Source organism: Phycodurus eques, chromosome 6 (assembly GCF_024500275.1).
Source record: "Phycodurus eques isolate BA_2022a chromosome 6, UOR_Pequ_1.1, whole genome shotgun sequence".
NCBI classification, from domain to species: domain Eukaryota; kingdom Metazoa; phylum Chordata; class Actinopteri; order Syngnathiformes; family Syngnathidae; genus Phycodurus; species Phycodurus eques.
Window position 1 is genome coordinate 31,234,756 of NC_084530.1, and position 24,976 is coordinate 31,259,731.

Genomic DNA, 24,976 nt, shown 5'->3' on the forward strand with positions numbered 1-24,976 from the left:
GAGATAGGGGGAGGGGTGTGTGTGTGTGTGTGTGTGTGTGTGTGTGTGTGTGTGTGTGAGAGAGAGAGAGAGAGCAGGCACGTGCGTGTGCGCAGGCACGTGAGAGTGTGCGTGTTTGTGTGCGTGTGCGCGGTGTGTTACAGCAGCACAATATGTGCCTGTGCAGAATGAAAGGGAAATGAATGCAGTGTGCGTGGTTGTGTGCTGTTGAGTGTGTGTCCTTTAGTGGAACTGTGTAGTTGTGTCTGCATGCAGTTAGTGAGACTGTAATAGTGTGTTGCTGAAGTGCACTAGTGGCACGTGCTTGTGAGTGTTTGTCATCAGTGCAAATTGTGTTTACTGTGTTTGTGTGTGTATGTGTGTATGTGTGTGTGTGTGTGTGTACTCCCCTTCAAAAGTATTGAAACTGGGAGGCCAATTTCCATTACAGTATGTTTATGTCCAGGTATTTCTGCATCTGATATGTAACTGAAAATATATTTTGTAACAAAGCATATATATATATATATATATATATATATATATATATATATATATATATATATGGTTCAAATCCCGGCCCCGCCTGTGTGGAGTTTGCATGTTCTCCCCGTGCCTGCGTAGCTTTTCTCCGGGCACCCCGCTTTCCTCCCACATCCCCAAAAACATGCTAGGGGGTTAATTGAAGACTTGAAATTTCCCGTAGGTGTGAATGTGAATACGAATGGTTGTTTGTTTCTATGTGCCCTGCGATCGGCTGGCGACCAGTTGAGGATGTACCCTGCCTCTTGCCCGAAGAGAGCTGGGATAGGCTACAGCATGCCCGCGTGAGGATAAATGGATGGACATTATATATATATATATATATATATATATATATATATATATATATATATATAGTACTCATCGTAGGCGAGTCACTTTCATGAGCAGCGAGGAATTAGTGTGCTTCCTCGTTCCAAATCCATTTCCAATATATATATATATATATATATATATATATATGTATGTATATGTATATGTGTATATATATATACATATGTATATGTATATATATATGTATATATATACACATATACATACATATATATATATATATATATATATATATATATATATCAGAATCAGAATCATCTTTATTTGCCAAGTATGTCCAAAACACACAAGGAATTTGTCTCCGGTCGTTGGAGCCGCTCTAGTACAACAGACAGTCAATTTACAGAACACTTTGGGGACATAAAGACATTGACAAAAAACAATTGTGCAAAAAGATGCAGAGTCCTCGAGCACTTAGAGCAGTTCGAACGACTCATATTGCGATAGTCCGGCGCAATGACCATCGTGCAAAGGGCGCCGAGACTTCAAGGAGTGGATGCGGTTTAAAGTGACGAATAGTGCGATCATCTGGGACAATGTCGGTTGTGCAAATGTTACAGATACTCCTCAATCCGTGTGCAAATGGAGCAGATGCTACTCTGGGACGAGTGGCCGGTATATGCAAATAGTGCAGCGTGGCGAGACAACTACAGTGAGTGCACGAGTCATACGTAATTGGCCCCACAGAAATGTGACAACCAACTCAAGTCAAAAAATTGCCAGCTTGTTGTCATGGAATTATAGGTTAGGTGTTTAAGAAGTTGATCGCAAGAGGGAAGAAGCTGTCGGAATGTCTACTAGTTCTAGTTTGCGTCGATCGGTAGCGCCTACCTGAGGGAAGGAGCCGGAAGAGCCGGTGACCGGGGTGCTGACGGTCCGAGAGGATTTTGCACGCCCTTGTCTTAGTTCTGGCAGCGTGCAAGTTCTCAATGGCGGGTAGGGGGGTACCGACAATCCTTTCAGCAGTTTTGATTGTCCGTTGCAGTCGGAGTTTGTCCTTTTTTGGAACAGCACCGAACCAGACTGTGATGGGAGAACACAGGACCGATTCGATGACCGCTGTGTCGAACGCCTCAGCAGCTCCGGTGGCAGGCCGTGCTCTCTCAGAAGCCGCAGGAAGTACATCCTCTGCTGGGCCTTTTTGAGGACGGAGTTGATGTTGTTCGCCCACTTCAGGTCCTGAGAGATTGTAATTCCCAGGAACTCGAAGGTCTCGACGGTTGACACAAGGCAGCTGGACAACGTGAGGGGCAGCTGTGGCGAAGGATGCCTCCTGAAGTCCACGATCATCTCTACCGTCTTGAGCGTGTTCAGCTCCAGGTTGTGTCGCCCGCACCGCGGCTCCGGCCGCTCCGCTTCCTGTCGATATGCGGACTCGTCGCCGTCCTCGATGAGGCCGATGACAGCGGTGTCATCTGCAAACTTCAGGAGCTTGACAGTCGGGTTCGCTGAGGTGCGGTCGTTCGTGTAGAGAGAGAAGAGCAGCGGAGAGAGGACACAACCCTGGGGCGCCCCAGTGCTGATGCTGCGTGTGGATGAGGTGGCCTCCCCCGGCCTGACCTACTGTGTCCTGCCCGTCAGAAAGCTGTAAATCCACTGGCAGATGGCAGGTGAGACGCTGAGCTGGAGAAGCTTGGTTGAAAGGAGTTCAGGGATGATGGTGTCGAACGCCGAGCTGAAGTCCACGAACAGGATCCTCGCGTAGGTCCCTGCACTGTCGAGGTGTTCTAGGATGAAGTGCGGTCCCATGTTGACTGCATCATCCGCAGACCTGTTCGCTCGGTAGGCAAACTGCAGGGGGTCACATATATATATACATACATATATACATATATATGTATATATGTATGTATGTATATATATATATCGCCTACGATGAGTACTGTACATCAACAACGTCCCCATGACCAAGCACACCGGCGTCATTTTCGATGAAATGTGAAACGCAAGCCTCACTGCGTGTTTGCCAATTTGGCAGACCTGTCTGCGCCAAGCTGGACGTTCCGATGCAGCGAAGTTTCGTTCTTTGGGATGCGCACGGCAAAGTGACAATTTGGTGGAAGAACGTCATCTACTGTGCATTTAGGCCTGCTCAGACTGCTGCTAACTACTGGTGCAGCTCCTCCAACGCGATTGGGGCACCCTTCATGAGGTCTGCGGACATATTTAAGTCGCCAGCGGTTATCACCAGCTCTTTCTGTATACCCGCTCACATTTGTCTGTTACAGGACAGATAGAACTTCAAAGTTGTTCAGACTGCACAGACTGGAGCGTCTTTGAAAATTCAGCCGGCAGCCTGGATGAATATACGGACACTGTCACATCCTATATCAGTTTCTGTGAAGAGGTTTGTGTACCAACAAAGTCATTTCGCACATTCAATAACAACAAGCCGTGGTTCACTGCCAAACTTGAGCGACTTCGCCAGGCTAAGGAGGGCGCATATCGAAGTGGGGACAGGGCCCTGTATAATCGCGCTAGAAACCTGCTGACGAAAGAAATGAACATTGCAAAGAGGAACTATGCAGCAAAGTTGGAAAAACGGTTTAGCGCTAACGACTCTAAATCAGTCTGGCGTGCATTCCAATCGCTGACCAATTACAAGCGACGATCCCCCCAAGCCGAGAACAATAGCAGACTAGCCAACGACTTGAATACCTTTACTGCAGATTAGAAAAGGACACTTTCACACCCCACACCCACCCGGCCGCACCACCTTCCACTATCACACCACCGAATTCTGCGTTAACCATCCGCGAACAGGATGTGAGACGCATCTTCAATCAACAAACGATTAACAAAAAGGCAGGGCCGGACCTTGTGTCCCCATCCTGCCTCAAAGTCTGCGCGAACCAGCTCGCGCCAGTCTTCACTCAGATTTTCAACAGATCTCTGGAACTGTGCGAAGTACCGTCCTGTTTCAAACGCTCCACCATCATTCCGGTCCCCAAGAAACCTACAATCTCGGGTCTAAATGACTACAGGCCTGTCGCCTTGACATCTGCGGTCACGAAGTCCGTTGAACGTCTCGTGCCGGACCACCTCAAGAGCGTCACGGGTCCCCCGCCGGACCCCCTGCAGTTTGCCTACCGAGCGAACAGGTCTGCGGATGATGCGGTCAACGTGGGACCGCACTTCATCCTAGAACACCTCGACAGTGCAGGGACCTACGCGAGGATCCTGTTCGTGGACTTCGGCTCAGCGTTCGACACCAGCATCCCCGAACTCCTCTCCTCCAAGCTTCTCCAGCTCAGCGTCTCACCTGCCATCTGCCAGTGGATTTACAGCTCCCTGACGGGCAGGACACAGCAGGTCAGGCCGGGGGAGGCCACCTCATCCGCACGCAGCTTCAGCACCGGGGCGCCCCGAGGTCGTGTCCTCTCTCCACTGCTCTTGTGTTTCTACACGAACGACCGCACCTCAGCGCCCCCGGCTGTCAAACACCTGAAGTTTGCAGATGACACCGCTCGCTGTCGTCGGCCTCATCGAGGACGGCGACGAGTCCGCATATCGACAGGAAGCGGAGCGGCCGGAGCCGCGGTGCGGCCGACGCGACCTGGAGCTCAACACGCTCGAGACTGTAGAGATGGTCGTGGACTTCAGGAGGCATCCTTCGCCACGGCTGCCCCTCACGCTGCCCGGCTGCCTTGCGTCAACCCTCAAGACCTTCGAGTTCCTGGGAATTACAATCTCTCAGGACCCGAAGTGGGCGATCGACATCGACTCCGTCCTCAAAAAGGCCCGGCAGAGGATGTACTTCCTGCGGCTTCTGAGGAAGCGCGGCGTGCCACGGGAGCTGCTGAGACAGTTTGAATCAGTCCTGTGTTCTTCCATCGCAGTCTGGTTCGGTGCTGTTCCAAAAAAGGACAAACTCCGACTGCGACGGACAATGAAAACTGCTGAAAGGATTGTCGGTACCCCCCTAGCCGCCCTTGAGGACTTGCACGCTGGCAGAACTAAGACAAGAGCGTGCAAAATCCTCTGGGACCCTCCGCACCCCGGTCACCGGCTCTTCCGGCTCCTACCGATCGATGCGAACCAGAAGGAGCAGACATTCCGACAGCTTCTTCCCTCTCGCCATCAACTTCTGAAACAGCTGACCTACAATTCCATTGCAACATGCTGGCAATTTATTTGTCTCGGGTTTGCTGTCACATTTGTGTCGGGCCAATGATAACATTACTCGTGCACTCACTGTAGTAGTCTCACTGGACTATTGCTATATTAGTCATTCCAACTGCTCTAATTGCTGGAGGACTCTGCATCCTTTTGCACAATTTTCAAAATAAATAAATCAATAAATTGTACCGGCATTACCAGATTACGAGCAACCTTTTATTGCTCAGTGACTGTTTTTCTCAATGTCTCCAAAGCGTTCTCTGTCAATCGGCCGTCTGTTGTCGTACTCGAGCGCCTCCGACTACCGGAGACAAATTCTTTGTTTTTTTTTTTGACATACAAAATAAAGATGATTCTGATCCCACCGGCCAAGAGAAGCGACAACGCTCCTAGCGCGCACGGATCGCTGTCGTCTTTGTCTTCGTCGTCGTCGTCGTCGTCATCATTATTGTCATCTTCATCATCGACATCATTGTCTTCGTCATCAACTTTGTCATCGTCATCGACGTCAATGTCATCGTTATTGTCATCATCTTTGTCTTCGTCGTCATCATGATCATCATCATCGTCGTTATCATCGTCGCCATCATCATCATCATTGTCTTCATCGTCGTTATCGTCGTCATCATTATCATCATCGTCACGGTTGTCCTGATCACGCTCATCATCGTTATCGTCATCGTCTTTGTCTTCATCATCGACATCATCGTCATCGTCTGTCATTACCGTCACCGTCATTGTCATCATCATCATGCTCGTCGTCGTCGTCGTCACAGTTCTGGGGACCGGGGTTCAAATCCCCGGCCCCCCGCCCGTGTGGACTTTGCGCGTGGCTTTTCTCCGGGCACTCCGCCATCCCCCAAAAACATGCGCGGCAGGTTTCATTGACCACTCTAAATTGCCCGTAGGTGCGAATGCGAGCGCGAATGGTCGTTTGTTTGTATGTGCCCTGCGATTGGCTGTCGACCGGTTCGGGGCGTGCGCCTTCTCTCGCCCGAAGTCAGCCGAGATAAGCGCCAGCACGCCCGCGACCCGCGCGAGGAGACGCGGTATGGGAAAACTCGTGTCAATAAAATCATCCGATCTCTTGATGCGCCTCGAACTGTGGAAGATGTCTTTATGTCGAACCCCGTCTGCGTATTTGAATTGAATGAATCCAAAATGATTCTGAAGAACCGTTGCACGTGATGGCTGGAGGCTTGACGACCTGTTGACGAAAGGAACACGCGCTCTCGAACAAATACGCGTTGCTTGCCGCGTGCCTTGGCGAGCGTTCCGTCTTGAATGGGATTTTTCGGGGACCGTTGACGCGTTTCCATCATTTTATTGTGACGAGTCAATGAAAAGTGTACTAGCGAAGCACTTGGAAGATGCTGCGCACTCCCGCCCCGCCCGCTCGGTGGGCGCGTCCACTCCGTCACGGGGGTGACGATGACCTTCGTTTGGAGGAAACGACTCGTTGCTTTGCCTCCGTCGTGTGCTGCTTTGAGTCGGAGTTTGATAAGAAGAGCCCGGGCGGGTCGCGGCTCACCGAGTCGTCGGGACATGCGAAAGCGAGAGCCCCGCGGACGGGCCGCGCACCCCCTCCGCCCCGCCGCAGTGGACTCGTCGCTAATAACCTTGGCGAGAGCCGGCCGAGCCGCCGAACAGCGGCTGCGACTCCGGCGAGGGAAGCTCGACTGCGGACATGGCGGAGAGCGAGCGCTCGCCCCACGAGCACCGGGAGACGCGCGCCCGCGACGGCGACGGCGACGGCGACGGCGTCGAAGCGGCGGCGCCGCCGCGGGGGTGAGTGAGACGGCCGCCGTTGCGCCCGAACACCGTTTCTAACGCTCGCCCTCGCCGATGACAGCGAGACCCGGTGTGGGCGTGTAACGCGCGAGAGTGGCCCTCGCCGATGACAACAAGTTGCGAACGAGCACGCGGCCGCTAAGTCGCTTTTGCTCGCTCCTTTTTTTACGACCAACATCGAACGCAACACCGAGGAGGCGTGCGCGCGCGCGCGCGCGCGTTAGGTGTTACTTTGACCGGTTTCAAGCCACAGTACGTATGTTAAAAAGAACCAAAAAAAAGTTTGAGAAATGTTTGCGATCATTTGCTATTACTCGCGTGTGCGCGTGTGGCCAGTAGGAGAAAAGGACACACGCACACACAGAAGGGAGGGGAGAGAGCGTGAGAGAAAGGAGCAGCTCTGTGCGTGCGCGTGCGTGCGTGCGTGCGTGCGTGGCTTTCCCTATGTTATGGGGACATCCATCTGTTTACACATCACGTCTTTTGGGGTCCCGGAGCAAGTTGCCATGACGACGACGATGATGACCGTACAAGAAGGTAAAGATCGTGTGTTAAGAGTGGGCAAGGTCAAAGGTCAAGTCGGCAGTGGCTGTGCTGACCAAGAAACTAATGCAAGTCAATGTGATGTCCTCGCAAGTAATGGAAATGTGTGTGAGTGAGAGAGGGGGAGAAGGGGGAGGGGAGGGCAGTGTGTGTGTGTGTGTGTGTGTGAGAGAGCAGAGAAAGGAGGAGTGAGTGTGTAAGGGATGGGAGGGGGAGCGAGTGTGTGCGTGACAGAGACAGACACGAGTGCGTGTGTGTGTGTGTGTATGTGTATGTGTGTGTGTGTAAGTGGGAGCGAGATGGGAGGGGGAGCAGTGTGCAAGGAGTGTGTGACAAAGAGCGAGGAGTGTTTGTGTGTACGTGTGTTGAGCAAGTGTTATTTTGTGTTTGTGCAGAACGTGTGTGTGGGAGGGGGCACTATAGGTGTGTTTGCCATGTGTCAGAAGGCACACAGAGATGTGTGATGTGAAGGACGTGTGTGTGTGTGTGTGTGTGTGTGTGAGACAGATAGAGGGGAAGTGTGTTTGAGGCACAAGGAAGGGGAGGGAGGAGTGTGTGTTTGCATGTATATGTGTGTTGGGAGGCTGTGTGTGTGTGAGACTTTAAAGGACTGTTTGTGGCATAATCAGAAGGGACAATAATCAATTGTATGCTTCGTGTGTAGTGCGTACCTGTTACATCGTTGTGTGTGTAGACAAATTCAGCATCAAACAATGTAAAAAGTACGACCTGAAGAGTGTGCGTTTGGCTTCAAGTGCTGGTGAGCAATGTGTGTTTGTGATTCACACACAAGACCAGAGAGTGTGTGTGTGTGTGTGGGGGGGGGGGGGGTCTGTATCTCAAAGGGAAGATGGAGGGTGTGTGTTGCTGCTAGCGTACAGTGTGTGTGTGTGTGTATGTGTTTAAGAGGAAAAGAGAAGGGAGGGTGTGTGACGCAGTGTATGTGTGCGTGTGAGTGAGTGTGTGTCTTCTGTACGTGCAAGCTTTTGAAGGGGAGGGTGAGCGTGTGCGTGTGTGTGTTTGTGTCTTGGAAACTGAAAAAGAGGGCTTGGTAGCCAGCGCATATGCTGTGTGTTTGGTGTGTATTTTTGTGTTAATGTGTATTTGTTTGGCTTTTGTGTGTGTGTTCTGCAGTCAGGAAGAGAGTGAGGTGTGTGTGTGAAAGGGGTGAGACAGACAAGGTTTGTGTGTCTCTTAGACAAGGGCAGTGCGTGTGTGTGTTTGTCATACAGAGGGAAGAAGATAGTGTTTATGCATCTACTTTGTTTATGAAAGAGGGAAGGACACTGCGTGTGTGTGTGTGTGTTTGTGTGCGTGCATGCATGTGTGTAGCCATGCTAAAAGCAAAAGTTGTGTGTGCGTGTGTGTGCATGGTGTGTGTGGGTGGGATTGTATATATGTATGTGAGAGTGAGGATGGTTGTGTGTGTGTGTGTTTGATGTGTTTTTGTGTATACGTGTATGAACAAGTGTACATAACGCTTAGAGTGAGTTTGGATCTGTTTGTGCTTAATCTGAACATACGTGTAGCGAGCATACGTGACGAGGTTGTGTGTGTGTGTATGTACGGTACATGTCATATTAGTTCGTGTGGGAGAGGAGAATGAATAGTTGTGTATTGATGAACATGACGACACAATTTATCACAGTAATTATATATGCGTCCGGGAAAATGCAGATTGGGTCTACGCTCACCATTGCGTGTTTGTGAGGGAAAAAGTGCGCGTGTGCATGTGTGTGTGTGTGTGCCAGAGATGGAACATGAGACTGTGGGTTTGGTTATTTGAGAGAGAGAGAAATGTGTGTGTGCTTGCGTGCGTGCGTGTGTGTGTGTGTTTGTGAGCTTTAGTGAAGGGGGAGGGTGTGTGTGCGTGCATGCAAGCTTGGCTAGAGAGAGGATATTTGTGTGTGTGTGTATGTGTGCGCGTGCGTGTGCGTGTGCGTGCGCACGTTTGCGTGCCTGTAAGCCTGAAAGGGAGGGGCGTGTGTTTGCGTGTGTCACTGAGTGAGTGCTTGTGTGTGTGAGAGTGTGTGTGTTCGTGCATGCGTGCATGTGGGCCAGAGAGAGGGAGGAGTGTGTTTTTGTGTGTGTGTGTGTGCATCATTGAGTGCCTGTTCGCGTGTGTGTGTGCATGTGGGCCAGAGAGGGGGAGGGTACGTGTGTTTGTGTTTGTGTGTGAGTGTGTGTGTGTGTGTGTGTGAACATGTGGACTGTGAGCTGTGCGTGTGTTTGCTCATGCACATGTGAGTCTTGAGTGGATTTTGTGTGTGTGTGTGTGTTTGGTTAAAGAGAAGGGAGAGAAATGTGCAAGGGCAGAAGAAAGACGGAATCAATGAAGAGCGTGAGACAGAAAAGAAAACTTGCAGGTAATAAAGTCGTACGTAAAAACACCCAAGAAAGTTGACAGCGCGTCATCGAAGCGCAAGTCGACGGGTCGACCGGTCGGTCGACCGGACCGCTCCGTACGTGTCGCCTCGAGTGCCAACAGCTGGTGCAGCTCTGTAATGTTATTCTACAGGTGTCAAAGGAAGTGACAGTTGGAACAGTGTCTCCCTCTACAGGTCAAAGGAAATTAGACACGTCCATTTGCGGCTTACAGGAAGTAGATCAGGGTTTCTCAAACTTAAAACGAAAGACATTTTTCAAAGGACCTCCTCGTAATCCTAATGCCAATTCAACAGAACTACCATGTGCATCTCCGTGCCCATTAATATTTTTGAACATTTCATCCGAAATAAAAAGGAACACAGCCAAATTGAAATGAATTACAATCAATATGTAACCATTGTCGCTATCTAGTCTTGTAATACGGTGTCCGAGACTGGTCACAGCTATTGCAAACGCCACAACACAAAGACATTAAGACACAACAGAAATGCGAAAGTCGCACAATGACATTGAGGCGCACGAGGGAAATGCGAAAGTCGCAACACAACGACATTGGAGGCGCACAAGGGAAATGCAAAAGTCACAACAACGACACTGAGGGGCACAAGGGAAATGCGAAAGTCATCGTGACGACATTGAGGCGCACAAGGGAAATGCTGAAGTCGCAACACAACGACATTGAGGCGCACAAAGGAAATGCGAAAGTCACAACAACGACATTGAGGCGCACGAGGGAAATGCGAAAGTCAACGTGACGACATTGAGGCGCACGAGGGAAATGCGAAAGTCACAACACAACGACATTGAGGCGCACAAAGGAAATGCGAAAGTCAACGTGACGACATTGAGGCGCACAAGGGAAATGCTGAAGTCGCAACACAACGACATTGAGGCGCACAAAGGAAATGCGAAAGTCACAACGACATTGAGGCGCACGAGGGAAATGCGAAAGTCACAACACAACGACATTGGAGGCGCACAAGGGAAAGGCAAAAGTCACAACGACGACATTGAGGCGCACAGGTGAGCGAGTGAGAATCAGAATCATACTTGGCAAATAAAGATGATTCTGATTGAGATTCTGGCTGTCTGATTGGTCCGTGTTTGCGGGCATTCATTCGTATTGCCGACGGCCCAAGTGATGAAATCTGAACAACGTCGATGATTTGCGACAATCCCAAAGTGCTTACTTTCCAGAAGAGCACAGACGTAGCTTACTTTCACTTGCTTTTCCAACTTCGTTCGTTCAAACTTGTGCAACATCAATTTTGTTTTCCTGTTCGAATCCAAGTCATGACAAGGATAGATATCATCGAATGTTTTGAAATGCGTTTAGTATTTCACTTATGTATATAAATATGTGTAAATGGGAACAAAGCCTAAAGATGGAATATTGTCATCTTCGGAGACGTCTCGTGCAAAGCAAAAGACATAATAGAGGGTTTAAAGTTCCTACGGGTCTCCCGCTATCGGGCTCCGCCGTCAAGCGCTCGGGCCTGTTTTGACATAAACCTGATTAAGAAGCCGACAGCGCGAACGGGATCGTTTTCACTTTGTTCTGCCTTTGACAAGAAAATGGAAGGCAGTCACTGAGTCAGTCAGTTTGACCCGAGGTGGATTCTTCCAAGGCGCAACTATTTTTCCGAGGTCGTCTCGCCTCACCCGCCGGTGAGAGAGCTCAAAATGCTGCACACGTGCGGGGATCCCTGATTTGTCGTATTTGCGACGTCACAACCCTATCGGGGCTACGGGACAATTGGGCGTTTCTCAAAAAAACATTTCAAATGCCTCTTAAATCCTCCGGAACAAAGACGCTCAGGATGAAACGATGGATGACCAAAGTAGGCCCGCGTGACCTATTCTACTGCCCGCACTGTTCTTCTCACGAATTAAAACGACATTTGCACGATTTGAGTGGCGTTTTTAGGGCAAGTGTCGGCGTTCGAAACCTCGCGCCCATTTCGAGGCGTACGATTCGGAGAACCGTCGGAATTTTGGCCCGCGCGAGTTTGTCGGTGGGTATTTGGAACTGAAGGTTGTCGGGCGAGTAGCAGAAGGGTCCCCCGGAAGCAGACGAAGCCGAAGGGTCCCGGAGGCATGTTGAGAAATAATGAGGTGGCGCCCTTTAACGCCAATTTCAATGATTTTCCAGATATCACTCAAACGCCTTCCCTAAAAAGGCAACCTTTTTTCACCACAAAAGAAACAAAAAGTACATTTTTCAAAATTCCTGACTCACCGGCAAGCAGTCCACGGCGCGCCCCGCATCTGGCGAAGTCGGGCATGATTTGATCGGCTCCAGTCGTGTTGCGCAAAGTCCCGCACCGAAGTATTTTGACATCAAACGTAGCACCGTTATTAAAATACACACAAAACAAAAAGAACACAACTTTTATGTACACGACAGCGCGACCGGTCCGCAAAAGCCGACGGTCGGACGACGAGTGCCCGTGTGCCGACGGGACATTTTTCGGGAATCCCACCGCGTGAACTTCGCTGTCGATCACGTGATTGGGCAGGAGCGGGAGCGAAGGTCATCGGGGGCGGGAGTCGTGATCGCAAAGTCCCCGGGAATTGACGGGGGTGGAAACTGGGATGCGGTTCTATTTCATTTGAACTTTAATCAAATTGATATTTGAACATTTCCCCTGAGCACGGAGGCCAACATTGCTCACTCGGGATTGGGAGCGATCCATGCGGGAGCGGGAGCGGGAGTGGCTGGGATTTTCGTCGCGGGATCAACCTCTGCGGGAGTGTGAGGGCGTGGCACCATGAGGGCAGGTTGGGGGTTTAGTGCCTTGCTCAAAGGCACGTCGTGCTCAGGAAGTGAAGCGGTTGGATTCTGACACTTTCAACACGGTTGTAGCCTCGCTTTTGTTACTGTTCTTCAAAAAGCGCATATGTTTCCAAATGTCGAGGGTTGAAAAAGACAAAGCGCGGCGAGTCCGGATGGGAATGGATGCCATCGATACCAAGACGTTTGTTTCTGTTGCGTCTGCCTCTACGCGTGCTTTTCTCTTGTCCTCCCTTTTGTTTCTTTTCTTTTTCTTTTCTGCATGCCTTGTAACAATCCGACGCGCAATCTTCTTATGGCCATCTCGAAACGGGTTTCCATGTCACGCACGCAGTGACAAAAACACACAGCGAAACCCCGTCGAGAGACGCGGGATCAGAAGCAGTCCGAAATCAAGATCAACATCCTTGCCGGATGTAGGCCCTCGCAGAAGGTGTTCACACGACGACGGACTCAGTTACTTATTTTTTTTGTACTCCTTTAAACTTGGGTTTTGGATTCGGACCACTGCGAAGTGAAATAAATGTCGATCCTGCTCGCTTCGTAGACGCCGAAAATGGCCTCTGCTTGCGTTTGGCCCGGAATCTCTCCGGCGGCTGCTCCTGCGAGCGTTGTGCTGCGGAAATAACAGAACGCTCGAGCGAGCCAGGCCCCGAAAGAAAGGAAAGACGCGGAAGGCCGACCCCGTGCGCCCGCCGAAGTGCTTCCGGTCGATTTACCGTCTTTTTGGCTGTGTAGGCACTCGTCACCTTATTGATCATTGTCTGATCGGATCGGTGTGAAGCTGGCTCAGCGGGCCCAATGATTAACTGATAATTGTGCGTGCGCGCCCTCCAGACGCGGCTGCGGAAGAAAACGGAAAGGGACGCCCGTGAAAGTCTTCGTTACGGCCGCTGAAGAGGAGATCAACCCCGAGCGCGCGCGCTGCAGAGGTGTGTGGACGTGCCATTTTCTTAATGTGTGCGATTGGATGCATCTGTCAGTGGAATCGTTGTGGAGGCGGAGCTTGTGCAATGGAGTGTGACCTACTTCCGTGTGTTTCAGTGTATGTGATGGTTACATGCGCACAACTGTGCGTGTGATTGAGAGGAATGGTGTGCGTGTGTGCGTGCGTGCGTGTACTTGTTTATTGGCGTACTTGTAATCCTTCCAATAAGGAGTGCTGTTATTCTCCCAGGTGACGTAAAGGAAGCAGCTGAGACCAAACGTCCCACGGCGGACGCGTCTCTCCACAAGACGGAAGCGTCTCCCAACAACCGGTATGCGTGCTTGCACTTATCTAGCAATACGCTGATTGCGGCCGTCGGTTTTGGAGCGCCGGCCGACTTTGGCCGAGCGGCAGATGGCACCTCGGTTCGGCGGCCGCTCAATCGCGGCGCGCGTGTCGACAAACGACCGCACGCGCGCGACCGATTGTCTTCGGTGAACGTAACGCGGCCGTTTTTGGAACGTGTTCCGATCAAAGACAGAACTGCACCGGAAGACCGAGAGCGACCGACTCGTGGAACTGAATTCATTTTTGGGGATCACTTTGAATGCGTTCGCCTCAGGAGAATGACAGAAAAGGGGGGGGGGGGGGGGCAACCCCGAAAACACTTATTGCCGTTTACGGTTTATCCCCACCTAATTCATTATTTTAATATTAATTATTGGGGGGGTTTAAAAAAAATGCACTTATATTACTGTACAGTACAACCAACATTTAGTAGTTTTTTTTTTTTTTTTTTTTTGGTTGGCTAAAATGCCCAGTACACGACAAAGTTATTGCAAATAAATATAAAGAAATTCTTGAAAATGTTTGAAAGTTTCCCATTTTATCCAAACGCACCACGCCGGTGCGCTTGGTCATGGGGACATTGTTGACGTACAGTCCTCATCGTGGGCGAGTCGCGTTCATGAGCCGCGAGGAATTAGTGCGCTTCCTCGTTCCAAATCCATTTCCAAAGGCGAACGGCTTGACGAAAAACTGTTACTTTAGCAAAAATAGCATGTTCCAAACTGTTTTGGACTCCTCACAGTTAACACTGCAGCCATGCCGCTCTCTCTCTCTCTCTTTCTGTCGGTCTGTTTTGTCTGCCTGCGTTCTACAAGCGCAATAGAAAAGATATAAGCATCATCACATGGCTGCCACGTCATTGTCCCACATTCAACATGGCTGCCACATAGGCACGGGAGGCACGTCTTTTGGAATTGGATCTTTTTTTGTTTATTTATTGTAAATCTGTGACCCGGAAATATGTCAGTCCCGTTCTCCGGCTGCGTTGTGCCACAGCGCCAGTAAACCGCAGCGGCCAATTCCGGAACTGGCAGACTTTGTCAACGGCGGTGAAAGCGACAACTATTTTTGGAGATACCGTTCAGTCCCGACGGTCGGTTTTATCCGATATCCGTGTTATCGGGGTCTGTTTTATTCAGGTTCCACTGTGCGTGTACACACACACACACACACACATTGATATATATCTCAGCAGATTGTACCCGTGGTGCCTTTTCCTCTAGTGGTCCGTCAGAGCCGACTCATGACAAAGTCTCCGCCGCATCCAAAGCTAGCTCCATCTCCGCCTCCGCGCCAGCTCGCAGCTCGACCCCGGTCCCGGCGACCTCGGCTCGAGCCCTTTCCGTGACCCCCGGGTCCGCGGCGGCGACCGCCCCGGTGGCCTCCGCTACGGCCCCGGTAACCGGCGCCTTCCCGCCTTCCCCTAACTGTCGCATCAGAGAGGTTCACTGCGGCAGCCAAGTTCGACTGGTGGTGATTGCAATCCGAAACATCGCCAAGGGGGAGGAGATCACCGTGGACTACAGCCTGACCGAGTGGGGGGAGAACCTGGTCAGTAACCTTCAAGTACTCAAAAATGTCCAAAACTGTGAACGTCTTCGGCTTCAGCCCGGACATTGTTGTTTAACGAACACGCTTTAGAACTCCAAAAGAAATGATTCTCATTGAAATCACCATTTTGCATTCATGTTTAACTGTCACCCCAGAGAAGACAAAAGCCTTTCCGCTGTGACCCTTTTCTCAAGAGACCAGAACAAAGAATCCGAGGGAATTGCGGTTTGATCGAATGGAAAAAGTCACGGTGGTCACACTTAATGGATTTATTTGACTCCCAATCTCTCCACTCATTGGGCTGTAATGAAGACCTTGCCTTTTCTGATCACCACCAAATGTATTCTTTATGTACTTGGAGATTGACACCTGAAAGCTCCAATCTCTGAGCGCACGGTCTCCGCCGACAAATGTAGCGGCGCCATATGCGACCCGCAAGGGTTTGGGATTTGCATACGGACCGGAACGTTGGCGTTCGTGGGTTCTCAGCATCCGTGTTTGGGAACGTCGCGTGTGTGTTGGATCTCGGAAGCACGGGCCGGCCGCCGCGGGTATACAGCGGAGCGCCGCGTACTCACGGTTTGGCAAATGAGATTCACCCGTTTGCTGATTTAAAAAAAAAAAAAAAAAAAAAAAAGTTTCACATTTGTATTCCCCCCCCATTTGTCGATTTCTTTCTTCTTCTTTGTTTGGACCAATTCTGAAAACCGAAACCAATCCTGCAAATAGACGCCAATCTCCGCTCATCCCCGAACTGTTTGGGTTCAAAAGAAATTTTTTTCACCTTTTTATTTTCAATGCAATTCTAATGGGCGTCAACGATACTCTCTCTGATTTGGGCTCATCGTGGTCTGGCGGGGGTCCACTGTATTCGCACACCGCTGCACACCTTCTTACAGACGTTCACACGACAAACACACAAAGCTAGGGCGTGGGGTTACCACGGTGATGACTGCGCCCCAACACCTACCTGACCATCGTTAGTGGGCGACGTGTGTTCCTTCAACGGATTCCGCGAAATTGGATCGGTTCGATTTTCTCAACGGGATGAAGATCGCAACTTTCATTTAGACTAGAGGAAGTCAATTGACGGAGTGCACTCAATTTCTTCCAAAACCATAATAATGATGACAAGTCTTTGGTTAGGACTCCATGAATCTTGATCAGACTTCGCCACGGGCGCCGGCGGGGCTAAATGTCACCCGAAGACGACTGATGTCATGACGACCACGAATAAGCATTACATCTGTATCGCTGTCCCTTTTTGTGTTCCTCAGGGTTTCCGCAGTTCTGCGTCTCCACCGCAACCGGAGTGCAACTCTGATGCAGAGAATAACATCAAAAAGGTAGAATTAGAATTAGAATCACCTTTTATTGTCATCAACATGCACGCACGTACACGAAATTTCTTCTCTGCGTTTGACCCATCACAGTGAACACATACACACGTTAGCGGAACACACCGGAGCGGGGGCCGGCCGAAGCGCATTTCGGGGTTTTCGTGTCTCGCTCGAGGACACCGCAGCCGTGAGTCCGGGGGATGTCGGCGGACGGTCCGCTCGGGGTCTCGAACCTCGGTCCCCCGCGGTGGCAGGCGACGACCTTAACCGTCGGGCCACGGCCGCCGAGTCAAACTCGCCGTTTGAATCAGCAATCTTGGAGTTTTTTTGTTTGGATTCCTTCACGTCGCGTAGTCGTACAGCAGAGCAATCCATCTTTCTTCTCCGGTCGATCGTCTGTTGTCATTATGACGTCTTCAACTATTACCTTCTTATTGTATGTACGTGTAAACGCTTGAAAAGTAGATGACCATTGACAAAGTTGCAAAACTTTTTTTTACCATAAACATGATCTCGCCGGCACGGAGGCCGACTGGTTAGCGCATCCGCCTCGCAGTTCTGGGGACCGGGGTTCAATCCCCGCCTGTGTGGCGTTTGCATGTTCTCCCCGCGCCTGCGTGGCTTTTCTCCGGGCACTCCGGTTTCCTCCCGCATCCCGAAAACATGCGCGGTAGGTTGATTGAGGACTCTAAATTGCGCGTAGGTGTGAATGGGAGTGCAAATGGTTGATGTGCCCTGCGATCGGCTGGCGACCGGTTCGGGGTGTACCCCGCCTCCGGCCTGAAGATAGCTGGGGTAGGCTCCGGCGCGTGAGGAGAAGCGGCAAAGAAAATGGACGGATAAACATGATCTCTTTGTGTGTGTGTGTGTGTGTGTGTGTGTGTGTGTGTGTCTCTCTCTCTCTCAGGAGGACGAGGCTCCGTCGACCACCCAGCGACCAAAGAAGCAGCAGCAGCAGCGGCAGCAGTACCGGGACTACGTCACGCCCTCTTGGTCTCTTTCCCCCTCTTCCTCGCCCATCTCGCATTCTGACGCCACTGACTCCGATGCGGCAGACGAGGACAACGCCAGCCTCCGCGGGCGCGCCCCGCGTCGACGCAAGAAGCGGCACGGTACCCCTCCGAAGAAAAAGACCCCCCATCGAACTGAGTCCGGGCACCCGGCCCCCGCCGCCTCCGATCGTCCGCTCCCGTCATGCCGCCCGCCTGCGCCCTCTCCTCCCGGCTCCTCTTTGTCCACCTCCGCCAAAGCTGCGTTCAAAGCTCCCGCTCCTCTCGGCACGGGCGGCACGGGCGACCCGGACGCCCCCCCCCGAGGAGGCGTGTCCGTAGACTCCACGCGCCAAACTTGCGACTACTGCGGACGCCACTTCCGCTCGCTGGGCCGCCATCTAGACAAACACCACGCCCACCAGCCCGACGTGTGCTCCGCCCTCGTCGAGCGTTACACTCGGATGCCCCGCTTGCACGCGCATAACGCAATTGTCCCCGCTCATCACGACTCAAAAGCGACGTCTGCCGCCACGCGCGGCCGGGCGGAAGCGAGCGCCGTTCGGGACCTCTCCTTATGTCCGCCGACCGCCGCCGAACAATCGCCGGCGCCCGCCTCGCCCGCCTCGCCCGCGTCGCCCCCACCCCCGCTGCCGCGAGGACAGAACTCTGTGGCGGTGTCGGTCCTGAAGAGGAGCCCGCCCCCGGTGGCTGCGACGCCGCCCAGAAAGGGAGGAGGGAGGAGGCTAAAGAAAGAGAGAGCGGACGATGACGAAGGTGAAGAGGCTGCGGAGCTCGTGCAGGTCAAGCGGCCCAAAGAGGGGGAAGTCCGGGTCGGGTGCGCTCCGTCCTTCAGAGCCGAGCTGTCCGAGGAGACGCGGGAACGAAAAATGGAAGAGGAGGAGGAAGAGGAAGAGGAAGAGAACGGTGCGATGGACGTGGAAGATGAAAGCGGGGCCGAGGATAAGGAAAAAGACTCGCTAAGGTAACACTTGACTGCCTTTATCAGGAATCGTGTCACCTGCAGCCTCACTACGCGCACTCCTTTGCGCTTTGCAACCCGCCGGAATCGGCCCGACTCGGGCCGCGTCGTCGTCATGGTTAGGACCGTGAAGCCGAAGAAATGTATGATTGCCTCATATTATTACAAATACACACAAAACTGAAGGGTATCTCGTTTGAAATTAGAAGCCAGTAGAAACCCGTTTGTTCCGCTAGTAGTCGGTTTCATTTGAGGGGGAGGTGGGTGACAAAAACTGCTTGCAATATGGCGACGGTATTAACTATGAAGTGAAGGCAACTTTGGCATTTTAGTGAGGAACATGAAGTCAACGCACATGATTTGCTTTTGCGGGCCACATCAAATGATACGGCGGGCCGGATCTGGCCCCCGGACTTTGACTTTGACACCTGCGGCCCAACACCCGGAATTCAAAAGAAAGCACAAAATAGGATATGCGCTTTTATTTGGAAGAACTTCATATGATGATGACATATTGCTATGTTGATGTGTACTGTGTGTGTCATTTTGATACAACTGCCTATCATTTCGTTTGACCTTTTGATTTCCAAATTATAACGGCACAAAAAGGGCACAATTCACTGCGGCGAGTCAAAACAGTGAAACGTTGCTCGCGACGGTCGGACGGACGGACCGACCGAGGTTGTCGTGTCGGCGTGGCCCTCGATGATGATGCCAATTCCCACGTGGCCCCTTTGAAAAATGACTTGCCGAATATTGCGCAGTTTTCGGAGACAGAAAATCCAGCAGAGACGCCAAGAAGCCAATGTTACAATTCAATACTGTGGCTGCAACAAAGCAAAAGCAAAACTATAATAATGCCGCGTTTTGATGAAGAGAGCGCTTGTAGTTTGCGGCGGCGTAGCGCTGTACTGCGTCGTAAGACGTTTTTTGTTTTCGCTAAATAATGTTGCTAGTCGTGCTATGAAAATAATCCATTGTTGATACCGCTCACAGTGTCAGTCAATATAGTTCTTCGTAACGTTCTAGCTCCAGTAGCTCTTTTGCATAAATAAGGAGGTTATGGGGGGGAAAGGAAAGGAAAGGAATGCAGGCACTAAAAAGATTCTTTTGGAAGCAGCGATTTGCACACGAGAATAAGGTTTGCCGGTTTATTTCAAGCTGTCACGAAACAAAAAAACGTTCTGGCGGCCTTGTGTGCGAGCGAGCACGCCGTCCCGCCGCTAACGTCGCACGCAAAAAGTTTTGTCATTTCCTCTAGATGCCACGGGGCGGTGACAACGCTGCGGCCTGAGTAAAACGAGCTCCTCGTGGCTGCTTGACACCAAGAGGCCACTAGATGGAGCCGTAGCAACCTTTTCTATCGGCCTCGGCCTGAGCGCAAAACGGCAACTCCGCGACTCTGTTGACGGGCGGGGTCGACTGTATTTTTCTTGTGCGTTTGTCCCTCCGGGCGTAGTCCACACTCGAATTCCAATGCAGTCATGTCAGACTTTTGTGTCCGCTCTTTGTGCAGTTCCGGGCGTCACCAGATGCTGCCCCTCCTGTCGTCGTTGTCGTCCCTCGTTCTGTACCTCCGGCGGCTGCAGCATTCGGCCTTCCTGTCGCTGTCTCGCCAGCTGCGGTCGGCCGAGGCCTGGCGCCTCCTCTGCCACTCCAGCCTGGCGCTGCTCATCCTGTACAACCGCCGGCGCGAGTGCGAGGTCTCCAAGTTGTCCGTCGGCGAGTACAGAGCGCGCGTGACTCCTCGGTGCCCCGTTCCCGTGCCCCCCGGCTCTCCGCCGGCCCTCACCCCGCTGGAGGCCTCTCTGTCTCCTTTTGAGCGGCTGGTGCTTTCCCACCTCCCGCGCGTGGGCGTCCAGGGCAAACGCGGGCGCATCCAGCCCCTCATTCTGCCGCCTCACTGCGAGCCCTGCCTGGAGCTGCTCCTGCAGACGCGCCGAGACGTGGGCGTGGATCCGGCCAACCCTTACGTCTTCGCCAGGCCCTACCACTCCCCCGCCACGCCCCTGCGAGGCACCGACCTCCTGCGCAGCCTGGCCCGCTCCAGCGGCACTCGCAATCCCAGAGCCCTCACCCAGACCAGGGTGCGACGGCAGGTGGCCATCTTGACCCAACTGCTGCTGCTCGGAGAGGGAGAGGATCCGGGCCGGCCGGGAGGCGGCGCGGCGGAAAGGCTGGAGCACTTCCTGGAGAGGGAGTACCACGTGACGCAGAACTGCGCCGGCATCGGCCAGGATCCGGGCCTGATGGGCAGAGTGGGCCGCGTCGTGCTGTGCGGAGAGCGAGACGGAGTGCTCTTCAGAGGCATGAGCCTAAACCACATCTGCCTGGAGCTGGACGGTGAGCCGAACAGACGCCTCGTTGTCCGACGTCGCCTTTGGCTAAAAGGGAAGTCGTCCCATGTTCGGTCACGGCTTCCCGACCGCTGTGCGACGGCATCGTCCGGTGTGCCGTGGGAAATGGTCTCAGTTCACCGAATTGGTCTCCAAAAATATTGTATCTTTGTTCATCTATCTTTGCCAGCGACGTATAGTGACAGGCAGAAAACAATGAACCGAACGGCACCTTCCTATGCACCTGTCGCCAACAGAATCAGAGCTTCGCGTTCATGAAGTCAGCTCATTTGGGAGTCAATTAGGACGATACCATTGATTCAGATGTTCTTTTTGTGACATTTTTTGATCGGTGGTGTTCCGTGAGATATCTTCCTTGGATCTATAATGGTTGGGAAACCCCGCAATATCTAACGCGTAACTAAGGACGTCCGCTTTCCTCTCCTCCTGCCGTTCACAGTTATGTCGGGAAACTCCGCAGACTCGTTCTCGGAGGGAGAATCGGAAGGCGAGCCGGTAAAGGAGAAGCCCGAGTCCCCCGGCACCGTCGCCCCCGCCGCCAAACCCGCGCCGACCTTGCTGTACGTCAGGAAGGGCAAGAACAACGGCCGAGTGGGCCGACCCAAGAAGCTGAAAAACGCCCAGTCGCTTGCTCCGCCTCCTCCTCCTCCTCCTCTACCGCCAATCAGCCGAAGGAGAGGCTCCGGTAAGATGACGCTTTGCTCGGCTTTTATGCCAGGGTTTCAAAACGGCTTTAGTGTTTTTAAAGTAGGGTTTCAAGACAGGTGGGAGTCTTATGCATGAAAAAGCACAAAAAGTTGTCGTTGCCTTGCTCGAATCTTCTGGAAATGATTTATACACGTATTGAAATAAAAAGAATCGGAAGGCTGCACGTCTTTACTGAAAAGTCACAGATGACGTGAATTTGTCTGCAATTTTCAAGTGTCAAGTGTTTCAAGGAACCCTGGAACGGACGTCGCGCCGACCCACGGGAGGCAAATTCGCTCTGAAAGCAGATTAGCGTCCGGACTGGCGACGCTTTCGTGCTCGGAGATCAAGCCTCCGAAAACAGCCACACGTGATCAAAACCATTTCAAGGCAGTACTGTTCTGAAACAAAACCAAAAACCTCTCCTTAACTTTGAGGTCTGTTTGATTTTGTACTGATTTGTACTGAAATGCCTTTTTCCAGAGTTAACAATATTCGATTCAGTCGTCCACTAAAATCCATTGATGGTCCAAAATGTCGATTTTTTTGTATTTTAAATTTTTTTAGGACGAATACTGTCGCATTGTTTACAAAGCCTCCGGGGTTTTTTTCAACCGAGTCCGACTCCAGTCGAAAGAGTGGATTTTCCGCCTCGGGCTGAACATTTGCGCTCCGTGCCGCTTCCTTCCGCAGGGAAGCGCGGCGTCCTGAAGCGTCCGTGGTCCGAGGCGGAGCGGGCGGCGGTGGAGGAACACCTGACCCAAAACATCAACGAGCTCCGCGTGCCCGCCAAGGCCGACTGCGAGCGCTGCCTGCAACTGTGCCCTCTGCTGGTCAGCAACCAGCGGGATTGGCGGGCCATCAAGTTTTATTGCCACAATCGCATTCAGCTGCTGAAGAAGAATCAGCGGCGTGAGAGCGAGCCGCTGCCGCTCGTCGTGTGCTGAGAGGGGAGGCCGGTCGGCGTGCCTCCCGCTCTTACTCCAAACGTGACGGTCCGAAATTTCACCGATCGTCGCCGTCGGCCATTACGGCTCTTTCGAGAACAGAGGACTTGATTTTTTTTCTCCTTTTTACTTCCCTGCCGGTAAGACCGCGACGGCGGCCGGACGAGAGTACGTGCCGCGGACCGTGTCGGACGCGGACGTGTCGTCTCGCGACCGACGTGCGGCGCCGCATCGATTCCGGACAGCGTCGCGTCAGAGGTCGGACGGAGAAAGACGTCGGTCCGCTGCTAGCGTAGAAGACTCCCAAACACTTTTTCTTCTCTTCGCGCAGTTGACCTCAGTGTTAGATCTTGTATTATTCTACCTGGTAGGTTCAGCTCATCAATCTCTCAGGAGGCAGGTACATTTTTCGAGGAGTTCCGGGGCTCGAGTTGTGGAAAGTTGAGGATTTCCTGTGGCGTCGGAACGTGTAGTTGTTACATTTGGAGACGTGCAATGTTTTGTCGAATTGTCCTCAATCAGAAGGTTTCTCCAAGCCGTTTGGACCCGCGTGCGTCCGCACTCCCTCGTGCAGTCCCTTTCATCGAGGAACGATGTTGCGGTTTTACTGCCTGTCGCGCATTTGTTATCCACAGCGGTCGAAACGCGCGACAGCCTATAAGCTGGATATCGCTTTGTATGTATGTAAATCGGAGACTCGTACTCGTTTTAAAGGTCGCGTATTTTGACTATTTCGACCTCCATTGAGTGACTCTCTCACAAGGACTTGATATACAAGTGTCAATTTGACTTTGGTTTAGTCATCCGGGTGTCCAGAAAAGGCTCGTCCGACGGAGACTTCTTCTGTTTGACCCACTTTTGTATCTGCTTTGTCCATATTTAGCGAAGACCGCCCCCCTTCCTCTTAATCGGTCGCCACCCGCGTGTGTCATTACGACAGCGCCGGCGCAGGAGCGGAGAGGCAGGCGGAGATCTTCGCTCGTGATGTCGATAAGCTTGAGAAATTCCGTTAAGTTGATTTCAGGCCTCTTGGCAGAAAAACGTCTGCAACTCAGGAATGTGTGGACCATTTTAATTCATACTTCACATGTTTACTGGGGCACCATAGAGAAAATAGTGCATCCCAAATGCTAGAAACAAGTTGGTTTGGTCAACTATGGGACCTTGGAGATTCTTCAAAAGTGAGCAGTTACAGAATCTGAAAAGTGACTTTTGTGTGTTTCGTGTTTGTTTGCGACGTCCGCGTGCTATTCTCCTCCGGTCCGTTTCCTTTTTTTTTTTAGCCGTAGCGAAGAATCTCTTCATCCGTCGTGATTCAAAAGCGTCTGTGAAAACCGAAGATGGATACTTGAAGTTAATGGCGACTTTTGCCCAGTCTGTAATGTCCCTTCTTGCTCCAGCCTTGCCAGTTACATTGTAAATAACAAATATATTCTCACTATGAAAACCGCTAGACTTTATGTAGCCTCCATTTCTGAGTCATTACTATCTGTATATAATCCTGTTTTGTAAATAACGTCAAAGAAAAAAAGTGTTTGACATGCCTTGGTTGGTGTTTTTTTTTCTTTTTCTAAGTCCTATAAAACTTTAAAGCCCAACGTTTCTTTATTGTTGTGTATTTGATCTTTTACTTGAAATTGTAATTCCTAATTTACACAGCCTTTGTGGCCAGTTTTGACGGGGAGACCACAGCAGCATGTCCATGAACTCTGCAAGAAATATAGTTATAGTGCCCCCCCCCCCCTCCTCCCCCTATGGGGGGCACCCCTGAAAACGCTTATTGGCGGTTTATTTTAAGAATTTGGGGGATAATTATTATTATTATTTTTAAATATTATAATGGGTGTCAATTCTTGAGGGATTTTTGCTATTTGCGGTCCGGCCAGGTCCCTTCCCCCTGCCGATAGCTGGCGGGGGGGCGGGTCCACTGGAGTTGCGTCACTTATTTGCCGCCAATTCACAGCGGAAGGCACTCCGCCACGGTGGCTGGGAAGAAAGTGTGACATTTCAGAAAACGAAACTATTTTACATTTTAGAAAACTTTTTTTACAAGTCAGAAAACAAACGAAGCAAACAAGTGGAAGCGTGGCTATTTGGAAGGAAGCGTTCATTTCAACGTACATTCTGGTCGCAAGCTTGGCCTTTTCGTCCACGGGCATAATAGACATTAGGAACATAGTTGAGTATTGACGTTAAACAACAGTCGGCGCTCGACGTACCGTTTGTCGGGTTTGAGCCGAGGCGATGCGGCGGCACGGCTCGCGAACCCGGAAATGTATTTCCGCCGTGCGCGAAAGCTTCCGTGCGTTTCGATTGAACGTGAGCCGCGACGGGAGATTCAAATTTGGAACGGCGGC

General features: G+C 51.6%; 1 protein-coding gene across 1 annotated transcript; it reads left to right on the forward strand.

Annotated features, from left to right (window-relative positions):
• Positions 1-6,450: 6,450 nt before the first annotated feature.
• Positions 6,451-24,217, forward strand: si:dkey-117m1.4 (serine/arginine repetitive matrix protein 1). The gene is made up of 9 exons (XM_061679249.1): positions 6,451-6,762; positions 13,328-13,422; positions 13,668-13,749; positions 14,990-15,317; positions 16,595-16,663; positions 17,565-18,631; positions 20,145-20,971; positions 21,425-21,670; positions 22,366-24,217. The coding sequence occupies exons 1-9, from the start codon at positions 6,662-6,664 to the stop codon at positions 22,617-22,619; spliced, it is 3,069 nt and encodes a 1,022-aa protein (XP_061535233.1). The 5' UTR covers positions 6,451-6,661; the 3' UTR covers positions 22,620-24,217.
• Positions 24,218-24,976: the final 759 nt, after the last annotated feature.

Excerpts from the sequence above, each read along its gene's own strand:
- si:dkey-117m1.4 (XM_061679249.1), top strand. The coding sequence starts at position 6,662 with ATGGCGGAGAGCGAGCGCTCGCCCCACGAGCACCGGGAGACGCGCGCC. Across the intron at positions 16,664-17,564 it reads CAGAGAATAACATCAAAAAG|GAGGACGAGGCTCCGTCGAC; the intron begins GTAGAATTAGAA and ends TCTCTCTCTCAG. Across the intron at positions 18,632-20,144 it reads AAGGAAAAAGACTCGCTAAG|TTCCGGGCGTCACCAGATGC; the intron begins GTAACACTTGAC and ends CTCTTTGTGCAG.